Source organism: Ruditapes philippinarum, unplaced genomic scaffold (genome assembly GCF_026571515.1).
Source record: "Ruditapes philippinarum isolate M1 unplaced genomic scaffold, ASM2657151v2 ctg79_1_1_1_1, whole genome shotgun sequence".
Lineage (NCBI taxonomy): Eukaryota > Metazoa > Mollusca > Bivalvia > Venerida > Veneridae > Ruditapes > Ruditapes philippinarum.
This window is the reverse complement of record NW_026864538.1, coordinates 280,232-306,394: the sequence shown is the minus strand read 5'-3', so window position 1 is coordinate 306,394 and position 26,163 is coordinate 280,232. Positions and strand designations below refer to the sequence as shown.

The 26,163-nt window shown below is 32.8% G+C and overlaps 3 protein-coding genes across 5 annotated transcripts in view; 2 read left to right on the top strand and 1 right to left on the bottom strand.

Moving 5' to 3' along the window:
* Positions 1 to 4,284, bottom strand: part of LOC132726011 (ankyrin repeat domain-containing protein 27-like) — a 45,058-nt gene extending 40,774 nt beyond the window's left edge. For 2 of the 3 annotated variants that reach the window (XM_060711251.1, XM_060711253.1), the window contains exons 1-2: positions 4,160 to 4,284; positions 371 to 491 (exon numbers count right to left, since the gene is read on the bottom strand). In XM_060711251.1, coding sequence (XP_060567234.1) covers positions 371 to 475 — 105 coding nt within the window. In that variant the 5' untranslated portion in view covers positions 476 to 491; positions 4,160 to 4,284. Of the gene's footprint in view, positions 1 to 370; positions 492 to 3,316; positions 3,471 to 4,159 lie in introns of those variants that run through there. The other variant, XM_060711252.1, reaches the window with a different exon arrangement.
* A 7,572-nt stretch (positions 4,285 to 11,856) lies between these two features.
* On the top strand, positions 11,857 to 15,005 carry LOC132726001 (uncharacterized). The gene is made up of 2 exons (XM_060711232.1): positions 11,857 to 12,864; positions 13,165 to 15,005. Exons 1-2 carry the CDS (start codon positions 12,380 to 12,382, stop codon positions 14,102 to 14,104), a joined length of 1,425 nt encoding a protein of 474 aa, XP_060567215.1. The 5' UTR covers positions 11,857 to 12,379; the 3' UTR covers positions 14,105 to 15,005.
* Positions 15,006 to 17,974: 2,969 nt separating this feature from the next.
* Positions 17,975 to 20,817, top strand: LOC132726005 (uncharacterized). The gene is made up of 2 exons (XM_060711244.1): positions 17,975 to 18,800; positions 19,053 to 20,817. The coding sequence occupies exons 1-2, from the start codon at positions 18,310 to 18,312 to the stop codon at positions 19,990 to 19,992; spliced, it is 1,431 nt and encodes a 476-aa protein (XP_060567227.1). The 5' UTR covers positions 17,975 to 18,309; the 3' UTR covers positions 19,993 to 20,817.
* The last annotated feature ends 5,346 nt before the right edge of the window (positions 20,818 to 26,163 follow it).

Here is a 26,163-nt window from a genome sequence, read left to right as displayed (position 1 = left end):
CACTTTGTGACAGGTGAGCTAAAAAAAGAGATCAATATCAAACATCCTAATTTACAGGGCTTTGTTTCACTTCTATAGAAGGGTCCATTTAATGGCTGCTACCACTCGTGCAATTTCTTACTCCTGCAATCTCTGAAATTCAACAGACATCAAGTTCTTATTTTTCTTTCTTTGCAAAAGTACCATGTTACTTTCCACAAAATTTATGGCAGGCGTCCTACAGCTTAATAAAGCCCTGATTTAGCTGGCATCATGATAATTAAAATCAACAAAATACTAAGTTTCACTAAAATCATGTGAAAATATTTTTCAGTATCAGAGTTTTCTAAGTAAGACTTAGTGTGACCAGTTATTTATAAAATTTTCTTACCACCCATCTATTGGCTGTTGCCTTATCAAACAAAGACTTGTGTTGTTTCTCTAGGGCCACAAAGAATGGACTCTCATATATATCTTCATCATATTGTGACATCATGCAATCACTGACATGCCTGAAAACACAGATTTTATATCTAAAAACAAAATGCATTAGAAACTAAAAGGCAAAATGGCAACAAAAAATGACATGGTGGTTACTTCACTGTTTTCAAGAAATTTAATTGTACATGTGATTATAAAAAAGTAATTTTTCAGTACCATTTAAACACCCAAATCAGGGACTGCGTTCAGGGCGTAGTCGGGCGAAAACTCGTCGTAAATATTTTCACCTCGCCCTATATGATCAGAAAAGCGAAATTCTAGTCGCCCTAAAATCTCAATGAAAAGTCTGACATGTATATTTCTCCACCCGATAATACTGCCTGGAGGCAGATTTAATTGTGTAATCTGACGTAATTAGCACATGCCCTGAAGCGTGGCCATAGCAACATTTGGAATTCACAATTGGAAATACACATCGCTAAAAATAGCACATTGATTTTACGGTAAATTAAAGCTGTGAAAGACTCTGATATGAATGCAGCAGATGATAAAAAGCTAGCTAATTGATAATTAAGTCACCTCAAACTTATATTTGTGTCTTATTTACAATATCCCCTGTACATTTTGTTTGATTTACAATATCACCTTTATGTACTGTTTGATTTACAATTTCCCCTATATGTCCTGTTTGATTTACAATTTCCCCTATATGTCCTGTTTGATTTTCAAAATTCCCCTATATTTCCTGTTTGATTTACAATATCCCATATATGTTTGCCGGTCCATTCCTGTTATCGCCATTACATTTATGATAGTAGATCTAATATTCATCATTGAAGCTGATGTAAATTGATAGAATATGGATAATTATTATGAATTAAAGAAATTTTCTTCTTAATTAATTGCATTTAAAAGTTACAGTCAGAAATTGTTGAACCTAAATAAAAAATTAAAAATGGGTCAAAGACAGAAAAGGCCGGGTTGCATTTGTACACCAAATATCATGAGGCTGTGATGTTACGAAAAAAAAAATTGACCCATTAATGTCAAAAATTTAATTCAGTAGGGTATACAGGAAGTGGATGAGCTACACACCTAAAATCGAATCCCACAGTATGGGACCATGTGTCAATGCTGTATGCCAAATATCAAGAGGCTGTGATTAGTAGTTTCTGAGAAAAATGTTACGAAAATTTCCTACCAGTGACCATAAATGTGAACAGGAAGTGGATGAGCTGCAGACTTGAAATCAAATCCCACAGTATAGGACCATGTGTCAATGCTGTATGCCAAATATCAAGAGGCTGTGATAAGTAGTTGCTGAGAAAACTGTTACGAAAATTTCCTACCATTGACCATTAATGTCGAAAAATCTAATTTAACTAAGTGGATAAACAGGAAGTGGATGAGCGACAGACCTGAAATCAAATCCCACAGTATGGGACCATGTGTCAATGCTGTATGCCAAATATCAAGAGGCTGTGATAAGTAGTTGCTGAGAAAACTGTTACGAAAATTTCCTACCATTGACCATTAATGTCGAAAAATCTAACTAATTTAACTAAGTGGATAAACAGGAAGTGGATGAGCGACAGACCTGAAATCAAATCCCACAGTATGGGACCATGTGTCAATGCTGTATGCCAAATATCAAGAGGCTGTGATAAGTAGTTCCTGAGAAAACTGTTACGAAAATTTCCTACCATTGACCATTAATGTCGAAAAATCTAACTAATTTAACTAAGTGGATTAACAGGAAGTGGATGAGCGACAGACCTGAAATCCAATCCCACGGTATGGTACCATGTGTCAATGCTGTATGCCAAATATCAAGAGGCTGTGATAAGTAGTTGCTGAGAAAACTGTTACGAAAATTTCCTGCAATTGACCATTAATGTTGAAAATTTAACTAGGTCAGCAAACAGGAAGTGGATGAGCGACAGACCTGAAATCGAATCCCACAGTATGGGACCATGTGTTGATGCTGTATACCAAATATCAAAAGGCTGTGATAAGTAGTTGCTGAGAAAACTGTTACGAAAGTTTTTCCCCGCCCGCCGCCCGCCCGGCGCCCAACATTCACCATACTATAACCCGGGTTTGCACCAGTGCAACCCGGCCAAAAAGTGTTGTGTTGATGTAATGTTGAGTTGATGTTAATCAAATGCTTACAATCAACTATTACTTCATTCAATATCATCATAGCCATTTTCAAATACACATTTGTTTATTTTCCGTGCCATATACATGTATATTTTATATGCATGTACATCTATGGTGTACATGATTGTATATTTTGTGAAATAAAATTAGAAAAGAAATCCAATGATATAACTCGATTTGATGATCACTTCTCCCTAAATTTCAAAACTTCTCATTATTTTTCCTGAAGGGAGAAATCACTTCTCCCTAAATTTCAGTCCAAGGTAGTCCCTGCCAATATGTGAATTCTATTAACTGATCAATTATACTTTGTCCATTTTTCTTTATTAACAACTTTTACTTAATAAAATTCATTTTGAAAATAAACATGAATCTGGAGGCGTGCTGCTTAACATTTAATCTTCAACATAACCTGAATACTTATTTCAATTAAATTCTAACCCATGCATGCACTCAGGTAAAATATCTACCGCATGGTTAAGTATAAAAGGTTACTGAATGTGTATGTATAAAACATTGTCAAATACTGTTGTCATTATGGAATGAATTCATCATACGCATTTGTGAAGTGTTACACCTAGTCATAATTCATAAGGCCAATTTCGGGTTTTCATTAAATCATTTGACAGTATTGCGATTGAAAAGGCATCTGCAGTTTGATTTGCTATGGAAGAACTTCATTTACATTAAATGTTTAGAGAAACATCATTTGGATTTGGAGAATCTCACTTACAATGTCCGGCGAGTTTGATAATTTTTTTCTCGCCTGACCCAAACTTTCACTGGCAAATGCGAGCAGGCAGGTGGATTTGTTGGGGCCAGCTGATATTAGTTCAGAGTCAGATAGTATCGGTAGCTCTAGTAGACTAGTATATTTTTTGTTAGAATTGTTTTTGTGTTGATACGGGGAAGTCAAAGACCGGGCCCGCGAAGCGGGTCCGGGCTTTGGCTTGCCCGGCTATAGACTACACGTGAATATTTAAAAGAAAATCAATTAAAAAAACAATGAAAAAATATATAGAATTCTATACCTATCAATGAAATTTTCAGTGTCAGTTCTAGTTAGGCGCCGCCATTTACAATGTAACTCAATGATAAAAGGCGGTGTATTCCGATAACGGAACAAATCTCAACTTTTCGGAATAATCGTCGAGTGTTCCGAGTGAAAACGGAAGCGGGTATATATAATACCGAATGACACCTTTAAAACGGAAAAAATGAAAGAATTTTTTACCGACTTCCCCGTTCATAGGCTTTGCCTAATTTCATATTATGATGTATTTTGAATGGGTTGAAGTATATTTGCTTAGTAGTTTGCTGAGTATAGTGGATTTTGGGGGTGATAACCTGGGGGTAGTATTGGTCCCATGCCGATAACCTGTGTACATGTATAAGAGGAGCACAGTAGAAAATTCATTAACACTGATAAATTCAATGTAAATTCATCAGTTCATTTTTATTTCCCTCATATGATCATTTGGGAGTCAAAATCTAGAAGATGACAATCCCCTTGATCACCAGGAATGACATATTACAGAACTATGCAAATAATAAACATAACGTATTCATTTCTTACAAACCAAAACTGGGTGTCAGCTTTGAAACTGACAGTTTGCTAGATAAAAACAAAAATCATTTTATTTCGTATTTTAAACGGTTACGTGTGAGAAAAATGCGTTGTAACATATTTATTATGAGGTCTGAGGAGACTAAATATATTTTCATTACGGGCTATATGCGACAAAATTATCCGAAGTTTCACGGAAAGGAACATTGATCTAACCGATTGCTTTAATTCGAGAGCCCTTTTTGCAGCCATCGAAGATTTGTTAATTTCGAAAATATTTGGAGATATGTTTGTATAAAAGGCACAATGAATGTTTACAAATTACAATTATTTAACAAAATAGAACTTGATATACATATTTTGAATATAGTATCATAATGAAAGTTTGTTTTACACTTCATTTTTTATGTTTTGAAAGATTCTATGCTGGAGAAATAGACGTTTACTTGGTGAATCAGGGATATTTTTTATCACATTGATATTTAAGTATTCATGATAACCAACGAATGACCACATCTGTGCATGTTTCTAAATCCAAATTTTTACCATTTTCATAACTTGCACATTTTAGTTTACCGTCTACGAACAGACTCAATCATTTTAAAATCCTTTTCCATTATCTTTGTTTATGTAATTTGATTTTTATATATACTTCATGTCTTCAAAACACTCCCTCTCACAAATGTCCATCTTCGACCAACATATATTCCCTTACTTAGGTCTATCAATGCAAGGATTATCAAAGAGAGCTTAAATTTACTATTTCCATATTCTTATAGTAATAATATTTATAACTAGTTTTACTTAAAAAGGCTTAAATAGACCAACTCTTATGTCATGTTATCAGTTGTAGTATATATATAAAAAAATATGTCGCTTTTTTGAGAGAAATAAATTTCTTTTATATAACATGGCTTTAATACCTAAATCTATAAATTGTTTAGCCATAGGAGTTAAGAGGGTAATGGGATGGAGGTTAGTTGAAAACAAAAAATACGCAATACGTTAATTGGTGGCTTCTGGCTGCACGTTTACCTGCAATACTTTTTAAAATGTTACAAGATACAAGAAACTTTATTTTAAGTCGGTTTACATATTACAAGAAACATTAGCTAATAAGTTGTTTTGTATTATCCCAAGAAAATTTCGGATTCATGGAAAGGGTGTTAGATACTATTCTTTCCATTAGAATAACTGTCAATATTTGGTTTCATAATATAAAGTGACACACTTGAAAGTTTCTTGGTACATCTTCAATGTCAGGTCAGCTGGCATGATCTCAAAGAGTCAATTCATGCAGTAAAGATCCTATAGCGACGTAAAACCCAACAAAAATAAAGAAAATCAAAATACTCGGACAATTATCACCATAATGTATTAAACATTATTAAAGCATTTCATAAATCACCCGCCCTGTAAACAAATCAAATCATGATAAATAATTACATGTTATCTTCATTAAATGATTTCCTGCAGGATAGGAAATACAAAAAGAAAAAAAAAATATGCCTAGTGTGTTTGAATGTGTGATTTTGCTTGTACTTGAAAATGATTCTCATGATTCTAAAAATATAATTAATTTAAATTAAAATACCCTTTCGATTCTAAGCTAAGGTAAAAATGTTTTTAGATTTAGGATCATCTGTGTGAGGCTAAGTAAAAAGGTACCTAGGGCCCTGGATCGCTCACTTGAGATATATTGCCAGAAAAGGTCACAATTCTATAATGCAATTACAAATAATGTCCACGAATAGGCTTAGTCAAACCATGGCTGCAACATTTCAATAGTAGGGATCCTTTATTGCTCTATGTCCTTTACAATTATATATAAAGTAAGTGACCCCAGGGGCGTGACAAATTTTGCCCCTTGCAAATATCTCAGTTTTTGGCATTGCAGTTTTCGAGGTAATGATTTTAAAGATTTATTTCTAAAGCTTGTTTTAGCTCTTGTGACCTGCTGATGTTTTAGACTGGATTCATTTCTCTTGCAACATATAAGGATAATGATTTTGTGTAAAGCAGCACGCCTCCAGATTCGTGTTAAATTTCATGAAAATTTTGATCATGTATTTGACAGTAAAATATTGTGAGGTGAACAAATAAAGTTATTTACATATTGCAATTGGCACTAACAATCCATGCAAATAACCAAAAAGAGGTCAAAATGTGCAAAAAAGCCCTTACTGCGTAAGTAACGCAGTAGAAATATGGCGATAAAATACTTCAAAATCAGTCTTAAATCGCAAATAACATGTAAACTTTAACATTGATCTTGATTCGTTTTACCTTTCTTGAAATATTAGTACATTTTTCTCAATTTTCATTTTCTTGAGATATTTTGGCTCATCTGGAGGCGTGCAGCTTAATTATGGCAAACAACGGACGACGGACGACCATATTTGACAGAAGCTGCATTATTTTAATAGATGTTCGAAATTCTACATGTCAAATACCAAAACTCATGGCATTGTAGTTTCTTTCAAGGATCCTTGAATGTGTTTAACTGTGTAAATCTTTTCAAACTAAGTGACCCAAAAGATGGACTTTTTATCTCAAGGGTTTAAGTCATTTTTGTGAAGTACCACGAAGAAACGCTTCATTCCAAAAATCTAAGCTGTATGCATTACGTTTCAGATACGAGAACTTATATGTGTTTTCTATACAAAGCTACATAAACTAAGTGACCCTCGGGACGGACCCAATTTTGACACCATTGGAATAAAACTTTAGTAGATGACCACAAAGTTGTGCTTCATGCGTAATATTTATGCTCCATTTATAAGAATATCATAGGAAACATTATTCTTAGACATGTTTACTATATTAGTCTTTATACATCAATAGAACCCCGGGGACATGTTGTATATAACTTCTGTACAGGACAACAAGATGGTGCTATATGTCAAACATCTAGATTCTAGGCATTGCATATATAGTTTTAAAGAAACATGTTTAAAACTTTACCATTACATGTTACATGTTGACTTATGCTTAAGCCGGTGCTACGGGGCGTGGACGGTAACTTGCACTTTCCAGTACCGTCAGTTAACAGATTCAATCAATAGGAGCCAGCAACATTTCTATTACCTGTTTTGGACGTTCTTTAGGGATACTGTTCCTCTCTGTTATATATATTTTTGTAGATTTAAGATGATGCTACTTGTTAAAAATCTATGTATTCGGGATTGTAATTTAATTTAAATTTTTAATTTAACACAAACTGCACGGATTTCGGATTTCATCTTTTTAAAAACATTTATCAGCCAATGAAATAAGTCCTGGGTTCCAAATTGAGATACATTGAATTTGATCGTGAGAGGCAATGATTGGCGAAGAGCAATTGGGAATTATAGCACCATTGATCTGTAAATCGTTTATCTTTATCTGATCACTCAATGATAAATCTGTTTACTGGACCACGGATTGATCTGTATAGAATTCTGTTTATTGGACCACCGTTTGATCAGATTGAGTATTTTTATGGTGCATGATTCTGAAAACAGAATCTCTTTAACACTTCGAATAAGCAATTTTCACTGTTTATTAGACCGCACATCTCTGCAACCCGCGTTGATCTGTCTGAATTTTAGATCTTGCATGATCCAATCAATATACAGACACATCCATAGATCAATACGTGGTTAAATAACAGTCAATTTAAATAGTATTCATTCAAAGTGTTATATAGAAAGTCGCAGCAAACACTATAACTTATTTTAAAGTTCATTTCGACTTTGTGCATTTGCCAAGTGATTAAAGTCTATTTGGTGAAGTACATATTTACGATCTACTTTTTGTTGTATAAACGCTTTATATCACATATCTAGGTAACATCTCTGTTCAATGTTGGAATGTACCGCGCAGAAGAACGTTTAGTACCTAATAAAACCACTCTATCAGCACCGTCTAGAACGTTTTAATAGCCATATTACAGATGACCGAAAAAAAGTGTAAATATTGCCAAGCTGTTATAAAAAAAGAAACGAAAATAACATATATATTAAAAGGAGGTTCTTGTTGAATATCAAAGAGCTCAGATCTATCAAACGTTTATACTGTTTACTTATTAAAATACACTGCGATCTTAAAACATGATGAAACATTTATATGAAAGTTGTTAAAATCGTGAATTTAAGGTATTTTATATTGCCATCAATGTTTGGATTTCATGTGACAAACAATATATGACAAATATAATAAGGTTTTTAGGATGGGAAAACATATTTTGGAACTTGTATTTGAGTCGAGTGTATTTTACTCGTCCAGGATCTCGTTAGACGTAGTCAAAGCACCCAGTGTGATAACCCATTAAATTATACTTACAATAACTCTCTGATTATTCACCTCCTCAAATTTATGCTTTATTTTAAACAAAATGTATACTTTTTTTTTATGTCATTTTTATTGTTAAATTTAATTAAGGAACAATACGAAAGCCTAATAGTGTCAAATGAAAAATAAAATAAAAATGCAAAGGCGTTATAACGCGAATCAAAAGGCGTAATTACGGAAATCAAAAGGCGTAATAACGCGAAAAGGCGTAGCAACGCAAATAAAGGCGAAGTAACGCGAATAAAGGCGTTATAACTCGAATCAAAAGGCGTAATAACGCGAATAAGGCGTTATAACGCGAATTAAAAGGCGTAATAACGCCTTTATTTGCGTTATAATGCGAAACAAAAGGCGTAATAACGCGAATCAAAAGGCGTAATAACGCGAATAAGGCGTTATAACGCGAATTAAAAGGCGTAATAACGCCTTTATTTGCGTTATAATGCGAAACAAAAGGCGTAATAACGCAAATCAAAAGGCGTAGTAACGCGAACCAAAAGGCGTAATAACGCAAATTAAAACGCATTATAATGCCAATTTAATACCATATTTATACTAATCAAATAGCCTGGTAACGTGAGATAGGAAAACCAATATTTATCTGAATTTATGGCTCAAGATATAAAACTCGTATAGAATAATATTATATACATTTACAATAACTATCATTCCATTTGCGCAGTAATAATGCAAACTATTTGTTATAAACTAATGAAGACTCTTTAATATTTGCCAATATAAGGTGACTTGGTGCCTTGTAGGTTCATTGGACTGGACGTAAATACAGTTACTCTGAATTCACATGTATCACATCATTGATTTTACACATGCCACGTCTATAGTAAATTAATTTATTTTCTTTTCTTATATTATATCTTATCTTATCTTATCTTATATGTGCGTCATATGTTCAATTATCTTCGGATATATCCTGTTTGATTACCTTATAACCTCTAGTATTTTCTAATTATGTGAAAACCATTCCTAATTAAGTTATAGGTAATACGCTATAGGTAACAAGATTTGGGAAAAGGTAAGGTATAAGTTAGTCACATTAGGGTGATTATTGATAGGTATGCTTAAATGGGGGGTAGTGTTTCAGTTAAGTCACAATTATATAGGAGACATTGCCTTCTTTGTCTATGTAGAAAAGTATCTATAGTTGGATGATAGTTAACCTCTAATCTGACGAAAGCATTTCCTAATAAAAGATTTAAAAAAATCAGACTGTGGCCTTAGGACGTATCCGTATAGAATTGAAAATAAAACGTACGTCTTGATCGATTCATTTAGATCAACATTGTTATTCCTATCTTACATTGCTAGGCCACTGTTTGGAATTTATATGGTATTAAATTAGCGTTATAATGCCTTTTGTTTTGCATTATTACGCCTTTTGGTTCGCGTTATTACGCCTTTTGATTCGCGTTATAACGCCTTTATTCACGTTATAACGCCTTTTGATTCGCGTTATAACGCCTTTATTCGCGTTATTACGCCTTTTGATTTGCGTTATAAAGCCTTTATTCGCCTTTTGGTTCGCGTTACTACGCCTTTATTCGCGTTACTACACCCTTTGATTTGCGTTATTACGCCTTTTGTTTCGTGTTACTACGCCTTTATTCGCGTTACTACACCTTTGAATTTGCGTTATTACGCCTTTTGTTTCGCGTTACTACGCCTTTATTCGCGTTACTTCGCATTTTGATTTGCGTTATTACGCCTTTTGGTTCGCGTTACTACGCCTTTATTCGCGTTACTACGCCTTTTTTCGCGTTATTACGCCTTTTGATTTGCGTATTTACGCCTTTTGATTCGCGTAATAACGCCTTTATTCGCGTTATAACGCCTTTGCATTTTTATTTTTTTCATCTTATTTGACACTATTAGGCTTTCGTAGAACAAAAAACAAAACGACAATAAAAAGCCAATAAAACTTTGTTTCGTACCTGCAGTATATATAATTATCTTCTGGATTATATTTATTGTTTCTTCGTAAATGCCAAAACGACAAACTGACCGTTAAGAGCATAGGCATTTTTTTGCAAACCTAAATAGAATTTGACCATTCAACTAAATTTAGACAAAAACAACGTCCCTAGACGACCATGATCTTTATCACTATCATCATCTATGTCATCATTATCGAAATCAACAACATAAACAACAACAAATCATAAATAAGATTACAATCATAATCGTTATCGCTTTCATTTGTTTGTTTGTTTGATTTTATGTCACACCAATACTGCGAAGAAATCACCGACATTCCTTAATTAAGCTAACTGGGTAGCTTCCTCGTATAAATGAATACAAAACCTTTCAAAGCGATATGGGGTAAATGATTTGTAGTCTGCGACTTAAGACACTTAGCCACAGAGTCCATTACAGCTTATAATAATAATAATAATAATAATAATAATAATAATAATAATAATAATAATAATAATAATAATAATAATAATAATAATAATAAATGATAATAATAATAATAATAATAATAAAAATAATAATAATAATAATTAATGATAATAACAATAATAATAATTATTATCATCACCAACGAAAGCATCGTATATTTGTTTATCATCATCTATATCATCAATATCATCTATATCATCACCATCATCATCATCATCATCATCATCACCATCAATCATCATCATCATCCCTACTAGGAGCTGCAACATGGCGACCATCATCATATCATCACACTTGCATTTTATTCGGATGATTTTTCTCACTGATGTAATATATTCGATCCGTGACATATACGGTCCAACAATGCTTGTCCACAAGAGAATTAATCTGCCTTCTATTGATTAGGCGAGGCAGCGGTTCTCTCCAGTTATGATTCGTTCTATACGTCGATACTTTACTGGAAAGGATCTGTTTTAATTTGCAATTTCATCGATTAACTCGATCGATTTATTACCATCATTCAAAGATGCAAACGTTATAGATTTTTATTCCATTGTAAAGTGATAAACCTGATAAGGTAAGCATTGTAAGATGTCATTATGTATTGTATTACTTTAGATGGAATTGTAAATACATTTTTGTATATTCAAACATTTGTTCCTTGCGATATGTCATTATTTTATACAAAACCTGTTTCATTATTTTGCAATAAATTAATAGGCACATTCGAATTCAATTTTATTGATGTCCAAATTGCGTTTATTCATCTTTCGTTTATATATTAACTCAATATTAAAATATCCTTTTATTGTCATTTTTTTTATTAATTTCTAATAAATGTTTGGATAGATTTTTTTTTACATACAACTTATATAATTCGCCGAAGATTTGCTTCGAAATACTAAAACATTCTGATTCAAAGGTAAACATTTAATTCTCATGGCCGACAATTTAATTATTTTTAAAGTCATGTAAAATTGATGTTAGATAACTGTTCCGTGTCTACATGATATTGCGAAAATTAATTTTAATGTCTACAGTATTACGTAGTTTAATGAAAAAATATCAATACTTATCTTCCATTGTTTACCTAATCATTCAACTTTTGTTGTGTGTACATATTTCAGCTTACAAGCTAGATGTACCAACGAGGGTGTGAAACATATTTTGCATGAACATTATTGTTTAAATTCAGAAATAACCTGTTATAAAACAAATGATGAAATCAATTTTGCTGGATTTAAGTTTATTGCCATTCACATAGGTTGTCTTGGAGTTAAAAACGTAAATGGTGTTCACATGTTCTGATTAGGACTAGAATATTTAAGAGAATATCTTCGTAGACAAATTTATTATGATGATTTTGTATAAACTAATCCCTATTTTGCCAGCAAGTTTAAGCAAACTTAACAGACATTTAATGAAAAAGATATCAAATAGAAAAAGAAGATAGAATCGATTAAATTTTGAAACAAGATGAGGATCAAATACCGTCAAACAGTGATAGTAATTCTAGGAGTACAGACTATGTTGATATGCTATCATATGTTATTAAGCTCTGAAGATTCGCTTGTCAAACGCATGAATTTAAATTCAAAGAGTCTGGATATATTTCTCCCACAGTCACAGTCTTCCAAAATGACGAAAAATGTTAATCAAACAAACACATTACAATTAATGAAAGAAATGCACGTGACAAATGGTGATTGCATTAATATCATGTACCCGGCCGAGTTACTGAAAGAAGAATCATGGAGAAGAGTAGACGAAAAGAAGAATGCGTTTGTGTTTTCTGCATATATTGTTGAACAAAGTGGTAAAATTAAAGTGGTCGGTGCAAGCACTCGTAGTATAGCGAAAATATTTTGCCAATACTGGCATTTAATGCCGGCGAATGATACAATTATAATGCATGAAAAACCTGCAAATATACACGTCCTTCCTGAGAGCCATGGGAAAAAGTAAGCTTTATTCATTCATTCATTCATTCATTCATTCATTCATTCATTCATTCATTCATTCATTCATTCATTCATCAATCCATTCATTCATTCATTCATTCGTTCGTTCGTTCGTTCGTTCGTTCGTTCATTCATTCATTCATTCATTCATTCATTCATTCATTCATTTATTCATTCATTCATTGTTACATTTACTCACTCATTTACTCACTCACTCGCTCAATTTTATTAAAATTATAACTACAGAGACAATACTTTAACATTTCTTTTATCATGTACTGTTTTTAATATTTATTTCAGATACTCAGGTTCTGTATTTATTTGCCCTGGTGTACCTTCCAATACTCATTATATTTCATTGGTAACAAGTCAATGTAAGGTGCCTCTTCATCTACTTAAGGTGAAGAATGGAAGAGCACCACAAAAATATCAACGGAAGTTCACGGTCTGTTTGAAACCGTTGCATTTCCGGTATGGTAGAGCTTACGAACTCGTTGAGTGGATAGAATTTAACAAGATGCTTGGAGCAGAAAAGATCGTTGTATACAATTACTCTATCGCAATGAACACTGATCAAGTGCTCAACAATTATGTTGAAGAAGACATCGTAGAAGTTGTACAATGGGATTTACCGATTAAGAGTTACACATGGCCGAAAACGTCAGATCCTGTGGACATTCATTCTATCGGAATGATACCAATGCTTCAGGACTGTCTGTATCGAAACAGAGCGCATTCAGAGTTCGTAATCAATGTTGATGTAGATGAGTTTATAATACCACACTCTGATAATGCTTCTACATGGTCTGAACTCTTTACACAGCTCCCGTCGGAATATGATACTTATATTTTCCGCAATACATTTTTCAGAAAAGAATGGAACAGTTATATAAATCAGTTTCGAAATAAAATCATTGCTCAAAAGTTTAATATCATATCGTTACAATATTTTGAACATGAAGATGTCATATTTCCTGCTAGGTCAAGGTCAAAGTATTTTACAAGGACAATCAAAGAAGACAACAGTTTGATGATTCACGAGGTATCGGGAAGTCGTTCGTACATAGTACCTGTAGAATTAGGTCTACTTCACCATTACAGAAACTGGCAAAATTATAAAGATACATCGAGAAGAATAGTTGACAAGACCGTGTTAATTAAATATGGAGAAAAACTAATCCACAGAGTCCAGAAGCGCTGGGAAAAGCTAGGAAATGTAAAACTGGATATGCCAGTTTAAAAACAATTTTGGTGAAGCAGTCCGAATATGACAGTGTTGAAAGTTTTTTCCAGTTATTGATTAAGAATTGTTAATGAGCATTATACAATTATATACATGTCATTTGAATAAAATCGAATTTCGGTCAAGTCGTATTCCAGTTATAAACTTATCTTAACATTCATGGTTTTATATCATGTTGATGTTACATCTCTGCAACGTTTCAGAATTTGTTGTATTCAAATGCTTACTTTGATAATATTCAATGCCATGTGTTCCTTCACTTCAAGTCAAGTGTTCACGCAAAGTCAAATGGTCGAAGGCAGATGTTCGTTCGAAAACAAATGTTCACTCGAAGTAAAAAGTTCACTTGAAGACAAATGTTCACTCGAAATCAATTGTTCACTCCAAGTCAAGACTTCACTTGATGTGAAATGTTAAAGTCAAATATTTGCTCATAGACAAATGTTCACTCGGAGTCAAATGTTCACTCAAAGTTAAATGTTAACTCGAAATCAAATGTTAAGACGAAGTGTTATGTTAACTCAAAGGCAAATTTTCACTTCAAGTCAGTTAAGTCAATTGTTAAGCCAAAGCCAAATGTTCACCTGTACTGTATTGAAACTAGGATGATTTAATCTGGACGTCTCGGTATTTGATTAATTAATTCAGCAAAGAACGAAATATGCGAATCTTGTGCATAATATCTTGTAATTGGATATTCAGAATGTTTCAGTGAAAAGTGTATGAAACCTTGTTTCTCTTCCGTTCCGGAAACATACATGAAATCAAAAACATAAACTTGGCTGTTGAATTATTCAAATCCTATCTTACTCACCCAACCAGAAAATTCAACAGGTACATTAAATCTTGAAAGCAATCGCTGATTGGTTTCTTGGTTGACTAGAATATTGTAAATACGTGTACATACTGGTACAATTAATTAATAAGTAGCTGAAATGTTTAACTTTTAAAAGATCCATAAAAAAGAACATTAGATCATCACAATGTTCGATATTATTCTTATTAGCCGCTGGTAGTTTTGTGTAAATAAACCACATTAGTGTGGTATCAATTGGTGTTATTATATTTTTCTTTTTGCGTTATATTAGCCAAAGACACATTTTGTAAAATGAAACGTACTTTTTGCAACCATTTGTTTAGTCGAATTATTTTAATTCAATTGTGTTGGAAGGTATAAGCTTATTGAAACAGCCTCGAATCTGTCTCTGGAACCAACCAGTACTAAGCAATTAGTGTAAAGTTTCTTGCTCACGGAAACAACGACTTGACCCTAACGGGGTACCAACAATCCTCAAAGTACAAGACCGACGGGACGACTTTACCACTCAAACATGCCGCCTACCCTGAAAAACTTGACACATCGAATCTAAAAATAAAATTATTTAAAATGTTTTCTTTTGAAAAGGAAATAAGGGAATCGATAATGAGTATACAAAAATCTAATTTAATGTAAATGATTTAAACAATTCCATGCATTTCATTTATGTAATCAAGGTAGACAACTGTGTTCACCTTCCCGATTCCCTATCATTAACGATTATCTCTAGTTTGTTCACGTACATGCCGAAATATCCCCGAATTTCCAATGACGCGGTAAATGAATTGTTATTCGGAGGATGGAGTTGCTCATTCGTTCATATTGACCTGTTAATTTGTTATCTTCCTTGCAATACTTAATTATCTAATTATAATGGAAAGTAACAAGCATAGAGACCCAGTTAACAAATCTATGCCCGATTTTTCAAAAGTCCTAGAGTTTTTCTAATAACTCTGAAGATGTCCTACAGTTCTTCTGATAACTAATGTTTCTGCCAGTGTGTTTTTTTTGCGTTAAGTTTATGAAGTCGTAAATTTTGGGTATCTTATATTGCTATCAATGTTTGCATTTCATGATTCATGTGACAAAGATTATGTGACAAATATGACAAAGTTTTAATAAGAAAAATGAAATAGATCCTGATACACTTGCAATGACACTTTTATCATTCACATCCTCAAATTGGACTATATATTTTACTCTCTACATTTTGTTATGTCATATTAATCGTTAATTTCAATTAAGAAATAAAAAAAACCTACAACAACAAAACCTTATTTATGTACCTGCAATTTATAGTCAAATTACTTGTTTCTTAGTACATGTATATGCCGACACGTCCATGTGAAAGCTCCCGTCGGAGGAATAAAAAAACCTACAACAACAAATAACTTGACAAACCTTTGTAGAATTTGTCTTGAACATAATTATAGTCAAAACTATGTCCCTGGACAACCATGATATTTATAACCAATATGTACATCACCGTCATCATTATCGAAATCAGCGTTCTTCTACTCTTCATCATCACCTTAATTAATCAACAACTTAATTTCATCCAGGTGAACATCATCATCATTATGACTTGCATCATTGTCATTTTCATAACGATAGTAATAAGCACTGTCCTTCTGATCATCATCATCATCGTCGTCGTCATCATCAACCAGAACAACAACAACAACAGCAACAACAAAATAATTACATAGATTACAATAATAAAAGTTATATCATTTGTTATTTATTTTTTTGGTGGATTTTAAGTCACACTCACACTGCAAGTCATACGGCGACTCGCAAGCTTTACTGGTAAGGGAATACCTCATGTGCCTTTTTGTAATATCCCAGGCCGGAGATGGCGGGGCACCTAAGTAGAACTACCATTATTCCTTAAGTTTGCTGGATAGTGTCGATAGTTATAAGGAAAGTATTTGTTTTAATTTGCAATTGCATCGACCGACTTGATCAATTTATTACCATCATTCAAAGATGCAAACGTTATAAATTTATAATTCATTGTAAAGTAATTAGCCTGATCAAGTAAGCAATGCAAGATATCACTATGTATTGTTTTATTTAAGATAGAAATGTAAATACATTTTTGTACATATCACCATGCTTTATATGATACAAATATTGCAACCTTTGCTCCGTGTGATACGTTTTAATTTTTTTTTCAATAAAACCACTTTCATTATTGTGCAATAAAGTAATAAGCATATTCTTTGTTAATTTTATTGATATCCGAAGTTTAAAAAATATATTTTTAAAGATATATTTTTATTTTCATTCTTTTTATTCATCTCTTAAACATGTTTGTATAGATTTTTACACCTTAAACTTACATTATTCGCATATAGATTTGCTTCAAAATATCACATTTTCTTTCAAAGGAAAACATTTCTCATGACCCAATTTTAAACTGGCTATTTTATTATTTTCGAGCTTAGTCATTGTTTTATGGATACATAATACTGTCAACATTGATATGAATAACTACAATAGTAAATGATGATATATATGTATCATGATCCAATACATGTCTCGATCTCGACATTAACTTGTATAGCAGGTGGTCAGTCGGACCATTGGATTTGAAATTAAGATGGGTTTTCTGGAAGTCAGGTGGTCATTCATTTTTCATATTCTTTACATAATAAAAAAACACACACTAGAGATTTAAAAGAATAACTCTTTACATTGGTGACAGAGATGTCTTATTAACAACATTATTTATTCTTTTAAAGATATTTTTCATCTTATAAGAAATTAAAGAGAGCAAACCTGTAGGGTTTTTATTGTTATACTTAAACTTCTCCCTCATGTAACATGTTAATCAACAATGGGTATCCGATGATGCTCGTTAAGGAGTAGTGAAAATATTTTGTGTCCGCCATATTTCTTACTGTTATTCAAATATTCATAGTCGTACATATCACAATAATAAATGTTTTTTTTTATTTTACCTAATCTATCAATTTTGTGTTATCTATATATTTTCCATTTCAGTTTACTAGCAAGATGTTCCTAACAGCGTGTGTAATAGCGTGTGTAACATATTGTGCTTTAATTAGAAATAAATATAATAAAATGATAAAAATCGATTTTGCTGGATTTAAGCTTATTGTCATTCGAAGTTGTCATTAGGTTAATACGTAAAATTGTGTTTATTAGTCCATGATTAGGACTGTAATATTTAGAAGAATTCATATGTAGACATTTTATAATGACGGAATTTTTTGTATAAACTAATTCCTTTTTGCAAGCATGTTTTAAGCAAACTTCAGGATATTAAATAAAAAATACCAGTGCTTTTTGTATATATGTCTACATTTTTAGATTGATTTAAAAAAAGTACATAGAATCGATTAAATTTTTAAACACGATGAGGATCAAATACCGTAGAACAGTGATAGTATTTCTAGGAGTACAGACTCTGTTAATATGTTATCATATGTTATCAAGCTCTAAAGATTCGCTTCCAAAACGCAGTTTATATTCAAAGAGTCCGGACATCTTTCTCCCACAGACACAGTCATCGGAAATAACGAAACAGGTCAATCAAATTCACACATTACAAACAAAACAACTAATGAAAGAAATGCACGTGACAAATGGTGATTGCGTAAATATCATGTACCCGGTCGAGTTACTGAATGAAGAATCATGGAGAGCAGTGGATGAAAAGAAGAATGCGTTTGTGTTTTCTGCATACATTGTTGATCAAAGTGGTACAATCAAAGTGGTTGGTGCAAGCACTTTTAGGATAGCGAAAATATTTTGCCAGTACTGGTTTGTAATGCCGGCGAATGATACAATTATAATGCATGAAAAACCTGCAAATATACACGTCCTTCCTGAGAGCCATGGGGAAAAGTAAGCTTCATTCATTCATTCGTTCGTTTATTCATTCATTCGTTCGTTTTTTCGTTCGTTCATTTATTCATTCATTCATTCATTCATTCATTCAGTCATTTATTTATTTATTCACTTATTCATTTATTTATTCATTCACTTACATATTGATACAGTCACTCACTTATCCAATAAAAATTAAAACTTCAGAGACAATACTTTGACATTTCCAATATCATACATGTCATACACTGATTTTTATATTTATTTCAGATACTCAGGTGCTATATTTATTTGCCCTGGTATACCTACCAATACTCATTACATTTCATTGGTTACAAGTCAATGTAAGGTGCCACTTCATCTACTGAAAGTGAAAAATGGAATAGTACCACAAAAGTATCAACGGAAGTTCACGGTCTGTTTGAGACCGCTGCATTTCCGGTATGGTAGAGCTTACGAACTCGTTGAGTGGATAGAATTTAACAAGATGCTTGGAGCAGAAAAGATTGTTGTATACAATTACTCTATCGCAATGAACATTGATCAAGTGCTCAGCAATTATGTTGAAGAAGACATCGTAGAAGTTGTACAATGGGATTTACCGATTAAGAGTTACACATGGCCGAAAACATCAGCTCCTGTAGAAATTCATTCTATGGGAACGATACCAATGCTTCAGGACTGTCTGTATCGAAACAGAGCGCATTCAGAGTTCCTTATCAATTGTGATGTAGATGAGTTTATAATACCACGCTCTGATAATACTTATACATGGTCTGAACTCTTTACACAGATTCCGTCGGAATATGATACTTATATTTTCCGCAATACTTTTTTCAGAAAAGAATGGAACAGTTATATTACTGAGTTTCAAAATAAGCATATTTCTCAAAAGTTTAATATCATATCGTTACAATATTTTGAACGTGAAGATGTCATTTTTCCTGCTTGGTCAAGGTCAAAGTATTTTACAAGGACGATCAAAGAAGACAAAAGTTTGATGATTCACGAGGTATCGGGAAGTCGTTCATACATAGTACCTGTAGAATTAGGTCTACTTCACCATTACAGAAACTGGCAGAATTATAAAGATACTTCGAGAAGAATAGTTGACAAGACCGTGTTAATTAAATATGGAGAAAAACTAATCCACAGAGTCCAGAAGCGCTGGGAAAGGCTAGGAAATGTAAAACTGGATATGCCAATTTGAAAACAATATTTGTGAATCAATAATTGATTTTTCTTCTAATCCAAATATGTTAGTGTTGAAACTTATTTCCAAGTTAGAGTTTAACATTTGTTAATAAGCCTTTTACGTGTAGACGTCATTTGACTGAGATCAAATTATGGTCAAATCTTATTTCAGTTTTAAACGTATCTCAACACTCATGGTGTTGTTAATGTTTCGTTACATCAATACAAATTTGTCTATAAATGTGTACATTTAATCATGAACAATGCCAAGTGTTCACTGTCATATATCAATTTGAAGTCAAGTGTTCACTCAAATTCAAATGCCCAAAGTCAATTGTTCGCTAAAAAACTAATGTCCATTCAAAGTCAAAAATTTACTTGAAGTTCACCCGAAAACAAATATTCAGTCCAAATTAAGTGTTCACTCGAAGTGCATTGATATGTCAACAGTTTACTCACAGACAAATGTTTACTGGGATCGAAATTTTCACTCGAAATCAAATGTTCACTCGAAGTGTAATGTTCATTCAAAGGCAAATTGTTTACTCGGAGTAAAATGCTTACTCATAGACAAATGTTAATTCGAAGTCAAATGTTCACTTAAAGTTAAATGTTAACTCGAAGTGTAAGGTTAACTATATATATATTTTATTCCTCCATTTAATGAAGAGCAGAACAAGCATACATAAATATCACACATATATACAAAATTATGACAATTCAACAAACATAATACAGAAGTATGTCAACAAACTTGTCAAATATTTATAACATTTTACTAACTTTTGAAACTACATAAATGTATTTTGATAACACGTAAACATATTTAACAAATACAAATATTTAGTGTCAATAAAAAGGCCAAAGACTACGGACTGAAGTAAGATTTCATTAATTAATTAGTAGAATATTTGTTTACATACATGTGTGCTACCTTCGTGGTTGAGGGGTTAGAGTCGATGACTTCTAATCCAGTTACCTCTCTGACGTGGGTTCTATCCCCGGGAGATGCTGTGGTAGTTTAGCGCGGAGGAAGGTAGTCCAGTACTGGTGTAACTCTCCAGGAACGATGGATAGGAAACTACCCGCCTATATGACTGAAATACTGTTGGGAAACGGCGTTAAAATGAAACAAACAAAGAAAACAATTGTGCTACCTATACCAAGATAACATTAAATATACTCTTCAATTATAATAGTCAAAATGTTGATGATAAGTGAGAACATAACAGACACTACTTTGTGATTGTTAATGCAAAATTTTATTTGATATAACAGTCTACATCGAAATTATTGATCGAAATGTTCACTCGAAATTAAAAACGTGGTATGATAAAAAAGTTCTCGGCCCTATATACTTCTAGTCTCTACATTGACATTTACACACAATACGTCGATACCGATATCTTACTGAAAATTATTGACCGAGTTACACGCGCTTTTACACAGATTAAGAAATAGAAAGAGCACCGAAACACGAGGCTATCTGATTTGTTCGAGGGGGCGTAGCCCCCTAGTATAAATCAGATTGCCGAGTGTTTTTGTGTTCTTTCTCTTTTGTATCATAGTCAAACATAAGAACACGTTCCCTGTTGCCGGAATATGAAATCCAGAAAAAGGTGACCAATGAACGAGCAACTGAATATGATATTTCTGTCGCTTTCCCTTTCTCTGCCGTCACAATAAGTAAACCCCAGCAAAAATGAGGCAATCAACGGGCATGATCTGTAGTGCGGGTAACATATACATGTACTCCAGTTAACGCACTGTGCATGTATATGTATACGATTTAACTCTAACACATTTTCAACAGAAAGGTCCTAAAACACACTTTGATAAGTAGAGGGGCGTGTCATTTAGACCAATTGGAGAAAGTTAAAATCAGAGCCGTCGTTAAGTACCCCTGTAAGAAAGGGATGTCTCACAAGGAAATCCATGAAGACTTCATGGATACACTTGGGAAGGAGACTCCTTTCGTATAGCACTGTGAAAAATGGGCTGCTGAATGCAAGTGGGGCAGGGAGAGCATTGGAAGTGATGAGCGACCTGGGCGGAAAAAAGAGGCCACCAACGATGAAACTGACGAAGCTGTGCACGATCTGGTCATGTGCGACAGAAGGTGAGACCAGCGAAGCATTGCAAGGGAGGTGCGAATAAACTTTGGTTCAGTTCATGCAATCCTGCTGATGTCTATCGCATGCCAAAGGTGTCCGCTAGATGGGTCACCAGACAGTTGCTTGACATTTCAAGATATCCTTTGTCTTGCTACAAGGATGAACTTGATTTTGTCTACCGGATCGTAACTAAGGTTGAAACATGGGTCCATCACTTTGATCCAGAATTCAAAGTGGAAGCACCCTGGCTCACCCACTCCGAAGAATTTCAAAAGGGTGCCCTCAGCATAGAAAATGAAAGCTTCAATTTTTGGGGATAGTCAGTGGATGATCATGATTGACTATCTTGAGCAAGGTCGTACCATAAACGGTACGTTCTATGCAGACGAATCGAGACGTCTGCGTCAAGAAATCGCACGAAAAACGAGGGGCAAACTGACTCAAGGCGTTCTGCTCCTGCACGACAATGCGCCTGCTCATACATCCCTAGTTGTGATGGCTGCTGCAACTGACTGTGGCTTTGAAATTCCTTCCCAACCCCCATTTTCTTCAGACTTATTCCCCTCTGACATCTATCTGTTTCCTAAACTGAAAACCAAGCTTCGTGGTACATTTTGGAAGCAATAGAGGTGTCATGGAGGCGGTCAATGAGTTATTTGAGGACTAAAATAGAGAGTTCTATTTTGAAGGGTTAAAAAAGTTAGGGCACAGATGGGCAAAGTGCATTGATATAGAGGGCGATTAAAAGTAAAAATGAGTAAGACCTATAATTTGGTTCTCTGACTACCGAAAGTACATCGGGCTAAAAACGTTTTGATCAGTCCTCGTGTATCTCAAATACTAATGTTAACTCAAATGTTAACTGAAAGCCAAATGTTCACCTGTACTGTATTTAAACTAGGGTAATTCAATTTGAACCTTAAGTCCTTTACAAGTCAATATAAATCAGGTACACCCTCCCGGTTTGGGTCGGATGATTGTTCACTCATTGGTCAGGATGTTTTGTATAAGCTCACTAGGCAATGCTCCGTATCCAATATCAAAGCTCCAGGCATTGAAGTTTTATAAAATAAGAATATTTTTCCCATACTGGTTAATATAAATCATGACCCCTTTGGAACATTTTGACCCAGGGGGGCATGATTAAGATACATACACATTTTGTAGTGGTCCACAAGGCAAAACCACATGCTAAATATTTAAGTTTTAGACATTTTAGTTTGAGAAAATAAGGCTTAAATGTCTGTATTCCAATATAAGTAAAGTTTCCCCTTGACCTTCATATGCAACAGACCGGTACCTTTTGAACAACTTTAAAAAGGGACCATCGAATTCCTGTAGAGTTTGTTTAAAAAGAAAACTAAGACAACATTGTACAGATATTTGTATCAAGAAACATCTTAAATCATCAAAACAAGTTTGAAGTAGGTAAATGAAAATAAAAATAAGTTATCAAAACATTTAGTGGTCTGTGCCAAAATTTGAACTCAACTTGTATTAAATGATGTACCATTAGTGTATAATCATTTGTCTTCTTAAAGTTATCATTTGGAAACAATCTCTTTGATATTTAACAGATTATAATATCTATGTTAATATTTAGTGGTCTAAATTACAATTCTAATTATAATTCAAGCTGTATTTCATTTGTTTTAAAACTATTTCAAATTAAATGACTTCTAATAAACTCATGTGCTAACTATTTCTTTGCAAAATTAAAGATGAAAAAGAGCAAAAACAAAAAAAAAATAGTGGTTTGAAACCAAAATTAAACACCTGTATTTAAACATGTTACATCTGTGTACTAAAAATAAATTCAATACATTGACTATATGAAGAGTAATCAAGTGGAAGCAACATATTTTCCCCTAAATTGAAGATGAATATGGGCAATTACTATGTTAAATATTTATTGGCGTTAATCCATATTCCAGATTTTGATCTTTATTTTATGATGTTTCAACAAACTACCAAAAATAATTTCAAAAGAGAGACTACTTTATGAAATATCAACTAAAAAATCTTATTTCTTATTTTGTGGAAAATTGAAGGTGAAAAGGAGACATAACTATGTAAATATTTATGGGTCTGAACTTGACAATTATTTTATAATATAACATCAGTGTATTAAATATTATAACAATCCATCTACTCTTTCAGAAGTTATCATCTAGAAACCTTTCTTTTTTAATCTGAAAATTAAAATGAACATAACTCTGTAAATAGTTCGAACATGACCTATATTTTATAATGTAACATATGTGTACCATTATTACAATCTGTTGAGTCCATCAAGAGTTATTGTCTTGAAACATTTTTTTATCAAAATCTGGAGATTTAAAGGGGCATAACTAAGGTTAAAAATCAGGGATCTGAGCCCAAATTTTAACTTGACTTGCATTTAATGATGTTACACAAATGTACTTAAAATTATACCATCTGTTGATTCCTTCAAACGTAAATATTATTTTTTAAGACATCATGAAAACTAACATTTTTATCATCATCATATCTTTGCTCTTAAAGCAATCCTTGCTGCATTTTAAAAATGGCGTTAAAATTGAAGGTTTTTAGCCGCTATGTAAGATTAAATTTGATTGGCCAGATAAACTTTGAAGTCCGGCTTAGACAGGTAAATCATATAAAAAGCTGGAAACCAAGCTTTGGTTATAATTTGGATAACTTTGTGGTTTTAGGTTTTTTCTATTGTTTCCAACACATATTTATTTATTATTATACATGAAAAGTTATTGCATAGGATGATATATATGCAAGCACATGTGAATATGATGACAAAAATACCAACAATTACTTCAGTAGTACATTTATTGGAAACATACCTATGGTAATTCAGGTTTTATTATTATTTACTATTAAAGTTACCAATCAGTCTGTAGGCCTTTTCAGACAGACGGATCAAAAATAGAAAAATGTCTCGTAACATCTCTTCAATATTACAACTTTTCTGTGATATTGTGTTACCACCAATTCTTAATATTTCAATTTCAGTTTCAGAATATTTTTTTACAGAATCAATCCAGTACTCACATCGCCTGATTATAATGTCTTCTTCATCATTATTGGTATTTTTCATTTTGTTAACATTTGATTATGTTACGTTTGTTTCGTTTTCTTTATGTTTTATAAAATCCGTTGTATATAAATCATGTAAGCCAAGAACATGTCTCCCGGCATTTCGTGTATCCTGTTTAAGTTTTTTAATTGCTTCCATTTTATTGGTTATTGAACTTCGCAATACAATTGCACATCTTACTCCAGAATAAATTCTTCTAAGGTTATTTCACGTGAGTTTTCTCATTTATTGGAAACATACCTATGGTAATTCAGGTTTTATTATTCCAGATAGAGTACCATGTCTTGATACTGCTAATTCTGGTAACATGTGTATGAAATAGAAAGCCTTTAATTTGGAAATCATCACTTTTCTCCATTATTATGTATCACAGTTTATGCATTGAATAAACATATCATGTGGATTTCTTCTTTCAATTTTTAAATTACACCATTTGTTATTCATAATATTTATCTGACCTTATATTTTGTAATATATTTTTTTCAGCTGAATTATGCCATCTTGAACTGACAAACTAAAGGCTTTATTGTTTTCTGAAGATTCTTTGATCATTTTTTTATTCTGTAATAAAGACTTAATTTCTATGAGTCCTTCAGGATCGTAGGATCCAGCCACTACACCATATCAGAAGGCTGCAAAAAAGTATTCTCTTTGTCAACTATAAGACCCGGAATATCAATTTTTTACTTTAGATTTTCTTCTTTCTCTTTCAAATCAAGGTTCTCAATTCTTGCATTATCCTCTGTACTTAAGCCTTTCAGAGTGTTAATATTTCCTTTAAAGTTGGAATATAGAAGCCTTTTAATTAAATTGGGACTGTTATAATTTTGAGATCTTGAAATCACTTCTTCAAATACAGAACTTTCTTTCTTTCAACAAACCAGTTTAGATTACTTGACCGACCACGTGTATGTTGTTCAATTAATTTTATGATTGCAGTTACATATGGTTGTTTAATAAACAATATCACATTCCGTTT

Coding starts and splice junctions, on each gene's coding strand:
- LOC132726001 (XM_060711232.1), top strand. CDS start 12,380: ATGAGGATCAAATACCGTCAAACAGTGATAGTAATTCTAGGAGTACAG. Junction 12,865..13,164: donor CCTGAGAGCCATGGGAAAAA/GTAAGCTTTATT, acceptor TATTTATTTCAG/ATACTCAGGTTCTGTATTTA.
- LOC132726005 (XM_060711244.1), top strand. CDS start 18,310: ATGAGGATCAAATACCGTAGAACAGTGATAGTATTTCTAGGAGTACAG. Junction 18,801..19,052: donor CCTGAGAGCCATGGGGAAAA/GTAAGCTTCATT, acceptor TATTTATTTCAG/ATACTCAGGTGCTATATTTA.